The sequence below is a fragment of the Typopeltis vanoorti genome, chromosome 20 (genome assembly GCF_054136105.1).
Source record: "Typopeltis vanoorti isolate ZY-2024b chromosome 20, IOZ_Tvanoo_1.0, whole genome shotgun sequence".
In the NCBI taxonomy this organism is placed as follows: Eukaryota; Metazoa; Arthropoda; class Arachnida; order Uropygi; family Thelyphonidae; genus Typopeltis; species Typopeltis vanoorti.
Window position 1 is genome coordinate 29,115,643 of NC_143568.1, and position 13,457 is coordinate 29,129,099.

At 32.0% G+C, this 13,457-nt stretch overlaps 1 protein-coding gene across 1 annotated transcript; it reads left to right on the top strand.

Annotated features, from left to right (window-relative positions):
* The first annotated feature begins 912 nt into the window (after positions 1 to 912).
* Positions 913 to 13,023, top strand: LOC150095315 (astacin-like metalloprotease toxin 1). The gene is made up of 10 exons (XM_090410473.1): positions 913 to 991; positions 2,279 to 2,305; positions 2,417 to 2,457; positions 3,042 to 3,120; positions 6,052 to 6,166; positions 6,715 to 6,890; positions 7,093 to 7,317; positions 11,453 to 11,596; positions 11,839 to 12,098; positions 12,719 to 13,023. Exons 1-10 carry the CDS (start codon positions 931 to 933, stop codon positions 12,875 to 12,877), a joined length of 1,287 nt encoding a protein of 428 aa, XP_090266599.1. The 5' UTR covers positions 913 to 930; the 3' UTR covers positions 12,878 to 13,023.
* Positions 13,024 to 13,457: the final 434 nt, after the last annotated feature.

Consider the following 13,457-nt stretch of genomic DNA (forward strand, 5'->3'; position numbering starts at 1 on the left):
TTTTCTAAGTAGTTTTAAACAGAAAGCTGCATCCATTGTAGAGCGTCCTTTTCTAAATCCATTTTGATATTCTAATACTATTTTTCACTGTATATTTTTAGTTTTTCATTAAGTATTCTGCTATATATTTTGTAGCATGTATTCAATAAACTAATACCTCTATAGTTAGCAGGTTTTGTTTTATCCTCTTTTTTCAATATAGGTATTACTATGCTTGTATTCCATTCTATTGGTATTTGTCCATTTGCATATATTTTATTTAAAAATTTTAGTAATCTTTGATGAAATTTTTTTCCAGCAAATTTATACAGTTTGGAATTTATCCCATCTTCTCCTGCTGATTTGCCATTTTTTTATTTTATTTTATTTAGGTTGTCCTTTAATTCTTACATTGTTATCATATCGTTTAAGGTATTTTGAAAGTTTCTGGTGTAATTATTTTTGATGCCAGTAATATCCGTCCAAAGATCTGTAAAATCCTCACCTCAATTATATATATATATATATTTATATAGTTATATAGTTACTAAATGCGTACTATTTTCGATGAGAGATGCGCAGAGTACTCTAAACTACGTTTGAAATGCAGCAGTACTAAATAAGGTTAAGTTTATGGCATAAACTTAACCTTATTTAGTACTCCTGTCCTTCTACTTACAGAGGAAATAGTCTTGAAAGTTTTATTTAAAATTCATTACTTCAAAAATGTATTAATTGATGTATTCATTGTAATCTCTTTTTTACGTGTTATACTGATCTTTAGCTATATATGTACAGCTGTCCTTCACTACCTGATAAGTTTGGTGATAGCCGTGGTGCATATAGATGTACAAAGAGGAATGAAGAGATAATTTACATCTGGAAAATTCCCCAAGATACAAAGGGGATATATAAACATCAGTACCTAAAGTGCGTACGTGGTCTTTCAAGATGGCATTTGCAATATTCATGTCCGTTGCATTGATCACTGCAACACTTTTCTCTGTACAAGGTAAAGAAATCGTAAATGTTTATTATAAATAATCTTTTATTTCTATTTATTCGATATTATGCAACTTTTTTGACCATATTTGCATTTTACTAAACAAAAAACTTATAGAAATATTTGTGTAAATGTGGTAAAAATGAATTATTGTGTATTTTAAGAATAAGTTGAAATTATCCCAGAAGAAAAAAATAAATAAATAAAACGAAATTTTTCATCTAAAAGCATTAATAACAATAAACTAATGTGCATTATGAGACTGGAATAAATAAATATCTAAATTAGCACACGAATCAATTGTTATATATTCATTTCTAATTCCAACTATGAAACACCAGTTATGGTTTCAAGCATTTTGCTAACCTATAGCGAATGTTTTCATTTTCCGACTTTTAGAGGAAATTTCTAAAATCGTTTATAAACGACAAAGAGAGAAATAATCTTATTACTCTAAAGAAAAAAATTTAACATTCTCAGATTTTGACGTCAGAATTATTTTAAAAATGCTACTGTTAGTAGCTTATTTTACTGATTGGATATATTTTATTATTAGATAAAATAAATTCATGTATTCACAGAGCCAACGATAGCGCATGCGCAAATACACACTTGATCGCCTTCGGCAAACATAAACTTTTCTAGGTGTTAACCGAATCCAAGCATTCCAAATAAGACTGCGATTGTCTTGGACTATCTAAGAAAAAGAAAACAGAGTTGAAAGACCTTAATTCTGTAATTAAAATCTTTGAAAATTTCTGTAATTAACAGGAAGATTAGTAGGTCGTTTTTAACGTCATTGAACCACTTCAGTCTTGGGGTTTCCTTACAGTCTTTTTTTCTTGGATTCCTCCTTCGATAGTTAGCAGTATTCCTCTACTATGACCTTTTAATAAGATGGAAATAAATCTTAATTTGCAATGATAGATTGCTTTTGCAAATTTTGTGCATGAAATTCAGTTGTCTTCCACCATCATGAAAATATCGTTATTCTTAAATTTTTCTTTCCATCTATTTTCAAAATTCTCGAGAAAATAAAACAAATAGAATCTAATTTCAGTTATTTATTCATTACTGAATTGAAAGTTTTTCGCTTCTTCCAGAGCTGGAACTAGTAGCATAATAGATTTCGAGGTCAGCTGACGTATCGAATGAAAAAAAAACTCGTCAGTCCATAGACAAGCAGACGAAAAATTTTAACTGATAAAATTTCATATTGACAAATAAATTATATAAAATAAACAGAAATAATGAAAGTCCATATACTGAACGATATTTTTCATTTTATTTTATTAGGACGCTATCCCCCGTTGGAAAAGCCAGGTATGTAAAATATTTCAGCAAAAATTATTCGCTTTGTTGTATTATTAAATTTGCAAGGAATTTTAAATTTTAAAACTGAATTTCTAAACACAATTATTCTGTACTTTTCAGGACTTTTTGAGGGAGACATTCTCGGCATCGATCCTCATCAGGTAAGTTAGTTGCTTTATTGGACCACATCGCACCCTGAAATGATTAGGATATACCGGTTTTAGTGATTGTGCCATGAAGTCAATCTTTTATAATAATACAGTTGTCATAACTGTATTTATTTGTTCATATAAAAGCAATTGATTGAATTTATCTACAATATCTACATCCGATAATGTAAATATAATAGTAATAATGTATCCGATGATTAATTCTCAGTCTAAAAGACATTCTTCTCATTGATAATTCTCGAAAACTACAAATTTTACACCCATACAATGTTAAAATTCTACGCGACTTTCAATTTTAATAATAGGTTAAAGACACATTTAGTAGGTTGTAATTAATGTTCCACCATCAGTAATCCATAGATTAACAGTTATTGATTATTAACTAATTATTTGATAATATAAAGAATAATGAATTCACGGAAGCGCAAAAACTATATATTCCAATCACACTTCAGTTTAATTTTCATCATAGACTGGATTATAATTGATTATTAATTGGATTTTTATATCAATTTAATGTGCCATGTTTTATCGTTTATTGATTGATATCTGTTGCTTCTCTTCTTTTCTTTCAGGATCGAAATGCTATTACGAACCTTGAAAAACTTTGGCCCAATAATGAAGTTCCTTATGAAATTCATTCTTCATTTCAGAGTAAGTTCGTGCTACTTATTTGTTACTTTGAGTTTAGCTTTTATATTTAGTAGCACATGAACTTTTCATTTTTGCTATGAAACTAAGAAATACTGAATTTAGTTCAGTTTTTCTTTCCGAGATGGCGCTGCCATAAACATGCTATTGATAACGTAAAAACCTACACAATTACCGGTTGCTCATAAAACCAAAAGTCACTAAGATGTAACCAGACTGAATATTTCCTAATTTCATGCCTGGTGCTCTTGAAGCGTCCCACGGATATTCCTACATCATGATCTTGCAGGCTAGCTCTTTCATAACATCTAATCAACTCATCCAAATTCTAGCAGTATCGGCCTTGTTCAATGCTTTAGTGTTAAAAAAGAAAGAGGCAAGTCTCAGAGTACATTTTCTAAGTTCCAACTGCAATGTGCTCTTGACAAGTTAGTTGTCATAATCTACATCTTCACCTCTGTTCATCCTAGTGTTCTTCGGCACAAAACTTGCCCACTTTTTATTAATTAGGAATCATTATCCATGTTATTTTGTGTACCATCAGGTCGTGTCCAATTGTACTTGTAAATACCTTTATTTGTGAAATAAATGTTGGTTATTCTCAGTCCAGCTTACATAACTAGAGAAATCTCTCATTGACACTTCAATTGCCAATGTTAAATGGTCCAAGAATGGAATCAGTACCAACCTTAGCATTCATAATCCCTAAAATAACAGTTACATCATATTTCTTAAAAGTGTCTACTATGTCTTATAGCTAGTTAAAGAAGCAATCCTTTTTTTCGTATCTTTTTGATCCTCATTTGGATCACAGCAACTAACCACATTCAATGATTTAATTCTTATTTTAAATTTAAAACGTACGAGCCTTGCATTAACACAGTTATATCCAAGAAAAGCATTAACATTAACTGTTAAGTGACAATCCTACTGATCTTCTTTTTCTTTTCACGGTATTAAGCCTACAAGCCTGTTGCTTCCTCACACCATATCCTTAACCTCCTTACAAGTCAAGGATGAAACAGTCAGACCACCTGAGCAAATTTCATGGATCAAAACACCATCGGCTTTCTACCTTTTATCATTACCTTCCTGTCCGTCCTTAATCCTTTAAGGGTCTTCATCCGTTTCTTTTTCGATTTGGTTTATATTTTAGAATTCTTCTTGGTAGTCTGTTCGGTGACATTCTATTCACATCTTGATTTGTTATTATAATTATCTATCGTTTGTAAAGTTGGTTGTCGTTGTAGTTTTTGTAAAATTTCTGTTTCTTTAAAATAAAAATAAAAAAAGAAGAAGAAATGGGAGGCAAATCATTTCTGACAATGTTATTCTTTGTTGGTCTATTTTATTATCGTCCCTGTTTCACTTCTATACAGCATAATGGGTTTATCCAAAACATTGAATATTCTTAATTTTCTATTTCTTTGTACTTAATTTGGTTTAAAGATATCATTAATCATGTCTATAATTTAAAAAAATAATAAAATAACCCACAAACGCCTTTAATTCCTCAGAAGGAGTAGACGTGGTTGTTTAGCCCTATCTCACTTTTGGAGACTGAGGGGAAAGTTTAGTCTCCACTGGAAGCTAATCATAGATAGCTGGCCCAAGACCATCACTAATTATACATGGCATCAAGTGAACAGAAGTGGATGAAAAATGCCGCTATCTTTTGGTCCCCAATCCTAATATTATATTTATTGTCTGAAATAGTGTAGGTTCTATGATTTTCTTGAGTTTAAGGGAAGAAAAATCCTAGCTTCCAAAAAAAAAAAAAAAAAAAAAAAAACTCGACTCGCTTACTCGTGCCAGAGATCGACTAACTCGAGATTTGATATTAGATTTGATCTTAGAAAAAAAAGTTCGTTGATCTAGACGAGAATCGAACTTAGGCCTTTCTGCAGGTGTTCTAGTGTTGTGGATGCGAATACTGGGTTTCACAAGCCTATAATTGTATTAATGAATTTATTTTGAACAGAACCAAATTTATTCATGGTTTCTCTTACCTCAGTGTTCCTTATTAGATATATTCCTAATATTATTATTATTTTTTTATAGTTACTTTGAAAATAATTTGTGATTGTATAATATAAATTTATGTAATTTCCTTTTTATAACTAATAATGTTTTAATAAAAAATATGATTTTCGAAATAAAACTGACAGTTTGGGAAAGAAATGGGAGGGTTCGATGAACGAGTTGGTAGCGAGGAACCTTGACAGCTGAAGTTAGGACAAACCTAGTATTCCCACACTCAAGGTTTTCAGAGGGAAAATATCTTTTCTCGGGTCTGGTTCTTCAACTGACCTTAGTTTTTCCTTTCTCACGCATCATTTTATCACATGGTTCTAACTAATTAAAAAAAGTGCTAGAAGTTCATGACTATGGACTATATGACTGAACTTTGTCTTGATATCAAATAAATGATGAATGTACAATATTCTTATATAAATAGTGCAAACGTAATCGTGCAGAACTATTCTCTGCATCTTCTTGTTACTGATGACAGTTGTTTTGGTGTTTAGCCTCGGAATATCACAAAAAAATGTTTAGGCCCACAGTGCCATTAGACAATTTTTTTTTCGATAACCTCCGTAAATGCGAACAGGACGTATCTCGCCTGTAAAAGCGAAATTATTTATTTCAGAAAAGTGAAAAGATTTTTTTCATTTGAAAATAATCCATATTTTTCTTCCTTCCACAAGAAGAACTAATTCAGATGCTGGACAATGACAAGGGATACTTCGTCGTGTTGCCTCAATAGTAGTACTGCAATTAAAATACTCCTTTGAATTTTAAATGCTAGTGTCTTTGTCATTTTAAATTACAATTTAAAAAGATTTTTCATTTAAACAATATTGGGTGCCTTTTACTATATTTTAAGTTTTATAAATCATTCAATGATCTTGTTTTGTTTTTGTTTTTTTCCAGGCTATAAGAATCTCGTAGTTCAGGCCATTTCAGCATATCACAACCATACTTGTATTCGGTTTCGTCCAAAAACAGCAAGCGACAAAAACTATCTACTTTTACGATTCGGTGACGGGTAAGACTATTTTATCAATATTCAAGAAGCATTATCCTATTAGCAGTTAAGATATTAGTATTGTGTGTTTGATCCAATGACCTAATATCCATGAAGTCATTGTATCATTTCCAGTTTTCCAATTAAAGAATTTGTCAGCGAGGAACTGAAATTGATACTAATTTTTATCAATTGAAATTGCGTTAATATTTTTAAATATTTTAATTAACAAAAATGGACATAATCCTTTATATTTTTAGTTAGATTGTCGTACTAAACGATTGAAATTGAGAAAGGAATCAGATGATTTCCAGCTTTGATCAATTGTGATTAACATCGACGATATTATCCTGAATCAGGATTATAAGACGAAAACAGTGAGAACTATCTATTAGACTAACAATCCTTATCTAGCTAACTACATAATTCTAATTTCAGTCACAGAATCATACTGATAAGCAATAAAAAAATATATATCGTATAATAACTTGTTTGATTGTTCATAGTTTTCATCTTGTGCTTTCCTATATAATTTTATTTCCCTGAAAAATGGTATTTAATGCTTCCAGATGTAGTTCTCAAATCGGAATGATTAAGAATGAACAACCTGTTAATTTAGGTGAAGGATGTGAGTCCGTCGGAATCATAACACACGAGTTGGGTCATGCTGTAGGATTATGGCACGAACATACGAGGCCGGACAGGGACAATTACCTGGATATATATTGGGATAACATCATGGAAGGTGAGCACATTCAAGCTGAATTATGTGATTGATCACACTGTTCCATCTTCACGTAATAAGGTAAAATTTAATCAAAATATATATTTCTCGCTATGCAGGTAAATTTTTTAAATGACTATATGTGTCTGTGTGCGCACGTATGTAAACACATGCATAATTTACTTAAAATTAAATGAAAAATAAATTTCCATTTCCGTTTTAGACCAGAAATTCAACTTTGACAAAAATCCCAACTGGGGAGCCAATACCCTAAACGAAGCTTTTGATTATGATTCCATCATGATCTATGATTCGTACAGCTTCAGCAGAAACGAGAAGATGACCATGAGTCCCAAAAATACTGAAAAAACACTGGTGCCACCGTATGAAAAGCATGATCTTAGTCCAGGCGATGTAAGGCGTCTTAACAGACTCTACGAGTGTTTCGGTAAGTGCGTTTTATCTTTCTTCAAATCAGTAAACTTTTCACATTCTTTGGTATTATATGGTTCAAATGGATACGATAATATTTATGTGACAGAACACAGTTTACAGTATGCTGCAATTTGATTTCACTAGGACTGATTTACTGTACGATAACTGCCTGGTACAGAATTGTATAGTATTAGGCTTAAAGCAAAAGATTCGAATGTCACCTAGATGTCTGTAGCAGTTCTGTAGAGCACATTTTAAATGAACCTCGCTCATTGTATTTCAATATAATTCATATGGAAAATGATTTCTAATTTGCATATAATAGCCAAGAATAAAGGACACGTGTATCTCTTGAACTAGCAAAAATATGGAACAGAATTCTTTATACGTGCAGTTGGAAATCGAAATATTGTAAACATTATTAATTCAATATCATAAGGTTCTTTAACAACTGGATGCAAATTAGAAATGTCACTTTTGCCAAAAATCATTGTGTAAACTGGGCAAAATACAATTAGGATGTCGATGTGCTGTTCCTGCAGATGTCGATTATATAGAAAGCGAAAAAAGAGTGATGAAATAAAACACAAAGCGTCTTCTGATTTCTTAGCCTTGTTTATATGATGTAAGTGAATTCTGAGATGATCAGCTGTTGGTCAAAGCAGCTGCACTGCTGATTTCTGTTGAAAGAAACTGCCTCAATACCGATTGCGAAACCGTAAACGGCTGTGCATTATGGATCTAACACATTACTACATGTCGACAGCAAAACTATTATGTAGATGATAAAAGTACATGAGTTTACTGTTATTTGTCAGGAGTGTGTCAAAGAAATTACCTGCAATTGATGTTAAAATTCAGGTCTTTAAACAGCGACGAAGTCCGAGTCAATACACATTCTGTTAAGGAGTATTCTATGCCTAGAAGATAAATTATTTATGACCACAATTACGAATATTTAGCTAATAATGGAATTTTACCACGTATTTGTCAGTACTGAATCAAAATAATTTCGAAACTTTTTCTGCCAGATTAGAATTTCCAAGATATTCTTTCTTACACTAATAAATTCTCCAGGAAAAAGGATATAAAATGAATCACAGTAACAAATGATACGACCACCTATAGCAAGAAAGCTATTAGACCAGGGTGACCACCCAGCAAAAATATTTCGTACTAACTTATGCAGGAAAAAAGGTACTAGATCTGGAAAAAAAAAGTACTAAATTTTCATTTGCTTTCGTTTCACTCTATGTAAGGCATTTTACGATATTACTACCTTATTATCAAAGATGAAGTCAATGTAAAACTGATAAGTTAACACATGTACAACAAATATGAAAAGAAAAAAGTCAAAACTCACCTCGCTTTAGTCATCTATGAGTCCAAGAGCTGTCAATCATCATAACAGAAGTCCCAATTGTAACTCTAGCACTTCACATGTGTATTAATTTACCAGATAAATTTTAGTTTTATTTTAGTGTTTAAAATAATGTAACATTAAATTTTTAGTTATTTACTATGCTATTTACGTATATACAGGGGTTCCCACCCACAAGAAAAACACTGGAAGTATTTATTCATTATTTTTTATCAGATTTTTCTAATTAAATTAACTCTTCAGAAATAGTAGAATCTGTAGCTGAGGAATGTTTCAATTTTTCTTTTATCAAAAGGAATCTATTCACCAAAGGAGGTTTTTTTTGAGATTTCATTGCGTGAATCTACAGCCAACGCATTTTTTATAAGATAGTTACATTTAGTGCGTCCACACTCTGTTTTCTTAGCAATTTCGTTATCAGTTGCCATTGTTTTCAATAGAATTGGAAGAGTATCCATAAACCGCAAAAGCAGATTGTGTTCGGCATCCAGGGTCGTTCCTTTGATTCGCGCCTCCTGAGTGCAAATTTTTTGTGCCCCCATTCCATTATAAATTAAAGGATCCCGAAGTACAATAACACGTTACGAATCATTTTATTATACTGTGCATTAAAAGGAATGTATATTAAAATAAAGAAAAAAAACACAAATAGTAAAAAAACCTTATTTTTATATAATAAACAAACATACTCCTATAATGTAACATGGAACACGACAAGAAAAGAAGAAGCTCTCAGAATAACTCATCGTGCAATGGAACGTAGGATTTGTAACATCAACAAAATGGAACATGTTAGAAACATGGAACTAAGAAAGAGATCAGGCATAAAAGATGTGGTAACTGCAGTATATGAAAGCAGGAGGAGATAGGCAAGTCACATAGCCAGACTCAGGGATAACAGATGAGCATATAGAATATTCGACTGACAACAGGAATAAAGAGAACACCAGGAATACCACCTACAAGATGAGAAGATCCACTGGTGAAATTTATGGGTATAACATGGAAGAGAGAGGCTTAAGATCAAAATCGTTGGAGGCATCTTTGTGACCTGCACTCAAGGAGAAATTCTGAGTGAAACACAAGCCCATCAAGAAGAAAACTCGAGAAATTCCTAGAATGTTTATTCAGTATGCTGAGAGCAGCGATTAAAGTAAGTTGTGTTGAAGCTCGTACCATTTAACTACACAGCGACTCAGCCCCTAACTGAAATCTCTCACATTCGAAGGTGACAAATATGCACAAACAGTTCAGTGTATTATTTATTCCCTATTTTTCATGAACGTGTTCGATTATATCGCCCAGAAATTGTGACGCCCGGGTTCTTTGCACCCCTGTACGGAAGGGACCTAACTGTATCATATGCACATAATCTTAATTCTGCTTCTTTAATTTATTTTTCCGACTGGTATTTGGAACTGGATTTAAACAACGACATTATACCTGGTGACTTCTTTTAGATTCTACATTCTGCTAGTGTTTTGGAGTGTTTGTATAACGAATCAATAGACATTTGCTACCATTTAGTGCTTTTATCACAAAATTTACAATAAGCAGTGTCTGCTTTGCTTTTACCTGAATAAATCCAGGATTTAAGAATGGGATCCTCCAACCATTCTTCTTTGAATTTTTGCTTATATGATATTTTCATCTTTTTAGATGAACCTTGTAAAACCTGAATTTGAATCATAACTAGCATCACTTTCTCTTTTATCTGAATTACTTGTGTTAGAAGTGGTTTCTTGTGAGTGGGAAGGGCATTGAGATCTTCACTTTCAGTAGCTCGTTTATGCACTTTACTGACTCATGCACTCATTTTCCCCTGAGATTTAGAATCAAATTTAAATTTAGAAAGTTTTTCTTGTCCGTGTTTAAAAGTAAAATCTTAATAATAATATTTTCGATGAACAATTAAACAAGTTTTTGTTAAAAAAATTAATAAAAACACTGGACTTCTTATAACGCTCGAAGAAGTGTTTGAACAGCAAAGAATATATTTTCACTGGCTAATGCCAGTCGGATTGCCTGAGTACGGGATCGTGGGGGGGGGGGGGGGAGAGAGAAGACTAGCGAACAGTGAGAAGGGTAGGTAAAAAAAAAAAAAAAGAGTAATCATATTCTTGTGTCACTGAATGTGACATACAGGGATGTAAAAGAGAAAAATATTCAACTCATATGTCTAACTCTCATGTCGTTGTTATTATTATTATTCGGAAGAGAAAAAGTACTAGATCTGTTGGTGAACGTACTAGAACACTAAAAATTTAAAAAACATACTAGATCTAGTACGAAAGTACTAGATGTGGTCACCCTGCATTAGACTGTATAAAATAAAATTAAACAATATCTAAACTGCTGGGCCGTTTGGTCGAGTTGTTAATATATTATCCGCTGTGATTCAAATGTCGCTGTAGGCATGTTTTTGTCGTTAGGTAGGCAATGAATTTAATCTCCCAGTAGGAGCCCATCGCTTCTTCTATTGGAGACCTGATTGGTCCAATGAACATGATTTGAGATTATTAATAAAAAATAAATAATAATACGAAAATTATTCAATAATACAAATAGGGGTAATGTATTAGTATTGATTAAGAACTTTACTCGCTTACTTTAATCAATAAATTGAAAATATATTTCGTACAGTTAATTTTCATATGTAAATGTGTTTCAATTCTATAAATATTTTTTTTTTTTTTCGAAAGTATTTCCAGCACCAAAATGTCATCGTTTTATTTTCTTCTTCTTTTTTTTTTTTTTTTTTTCAAAGGAGAAAAACGCCCACCAGTTCCAAAAATGGGGCGATACGAATGTGATTTTGAAGAAGATGAATGCTACTTTAGCAACAGCCCGGTGACGGCACGATATGCGGAATGGCTTCGATGGGAGTGGATGACCCTTGGCAATCGAAGAGGTAACTTTATTTTCTTATATTTAAATTGTCCTGAGAAAAAAAAAATCAAACAAGGCTGCAACTTTACATTGATAAATTATTAAAAAGAAAGGATAATAATAGTTGGCTAATTTCTTTAATGTTTATATACATACTGATCCAGAGTTTACTTACGAAAATTACATATCTCTTTTGTTTACATTCAAAACAATTAGTAATAATTGCTATTATTGTAATTTTTATTAATATGAATATATTTCCAGGCAGTTTCATGGTGGTGGACGCAAGGTCATCCAACAGCCGCATAGCAACACTCCGATCTGAACTGTTCCATGTGCATGCTAAGATAAAGGGATGTGTATCATTTGATTATTACATCGAAGGTGATGGAGCAGACTTCTTGGAGTTTAGCACCAGACAATTATTCTGCCAAGACATGACTCCCATGTGGTCTTCAAATAAAAAATCCAAAACTTGGAATTCCGTATCATTAGACCTCGACTTCATGACAGATCAAGTAAAGGTAGGAATACCTTAAAAAAGTCTTTAAAATGGAATACGTTGACAACCGCTATAAACTGCAAATTAATACGCTTCATAAAAAATTGCTTAAGTATATTTTTGTCTGAGAAGTTAGGTTTCAGAATTCTCTTTTATCAATACGTCAGTGACCACTGTTGGAATTTTACAAGTATTTACGTTACAGTTAAATTACAAAGTAGCTGTTGAAAATTTGCAGGCAGTCTGTTCAAAAAAAGGTCCGCACATGGATGTATATTTCTAAATGATTAGTATGACAGCACGGATCATGTGCGTTCAAGTTTAGACAAGTTAAACAATAGTTCGTTATGCAGCCAGTCTGCTGTGATAAGCCAATAAATCCGAATGCGTTCTATGTTTCTGACAGACCAAATCTGTTTATTAAGCCTATTATTTCTCGCAAAATGTTTATTTAATTAATAATTCATTTAATTGATTAATTAATAATGTGTTAATTTCATGAAGGCTGACATATTTAAAATTATGTTTAACCTATTTAACATACTTAAATTTCATGTAAAACGATATTTGAAGACTGCTAAATATAATATATTTTACACGAATTTCCTTAATAATTTCTATTATTATTGTGTTATTTCACAGATATACTTTCGGGCACAGACATGGAGAAGTGGAAGGGGTACAATTGCAGTTGACAACATTATATTAACGGGATGTCCGTGCGATAATCCAGACTGTGATGAACCAGTCCCTACATCTGCTGTTTGTCCAGATAATCGATATAGTCAAGCAATCAACTGATTCCAATTGATCAATCAGATTTTACTAAAAGGAAAATCATGAAAAAAATTTATTAAATATTTAAAGAATTATAGTTAGAATTCTCAGAAAAGTTATGTTGTAACATGCAAAAGTAAATAATAAATAAATAAATAGGTTTCGGATTAGCTAAACTTCAGCTTCCTCACGGAAATAATGTACCATAAGGTGTTGAAAATTTTTCACTTGGTTATACTATAAATTAAAGATACCAAGAAATTACATATTTAGTTTAATCCTTTATCCAAGTACAAGCAAACACAGTTTGCGCGTGAAGTATCTTCAGGACTGAGGCAACTCGTTGCAAAGGTGGTATGACTTTACATCACTTGCCTTAGTATCCCATAATGCAAAGCACATCTCCTTGCGGACATGTATAATACTATGCATTATGGGAAGGGTCACTACCCACACCGGTTTCGACCTTTAGTGTACTATAGATTTACGATCGTCATGGGGTAGGATTCACATAAAAGATATAATCAGATATAGATTTATTTCTACTTTACTAGAAATTTAAATGAGACGAAACTAAAGTCCTGATTAATAAGACTTTATGGCA

Coding starts and splice junctions, on each gene's coding strand:
- LOC150095315 (XM_090410473.1), top strand. CDS start 931: ATGGCATTTGCAATATTCATGTCCGTTGCATTGATCACTGCAACACTT. Junction 11,597..11,838: donor GACCCTTGGCAATCGAAGAG/GTAACTTTATTT, acceptor ATATATTTCCAG/GCAGTTTCATGGTGGTGGAC. Junction 12,099..12,718: donor TCATGACAGATCAAGTAAAG/GTAGGAATACCT, acceptor GTTATTTCACAG/ATATACTTTCGGGCACAGAC.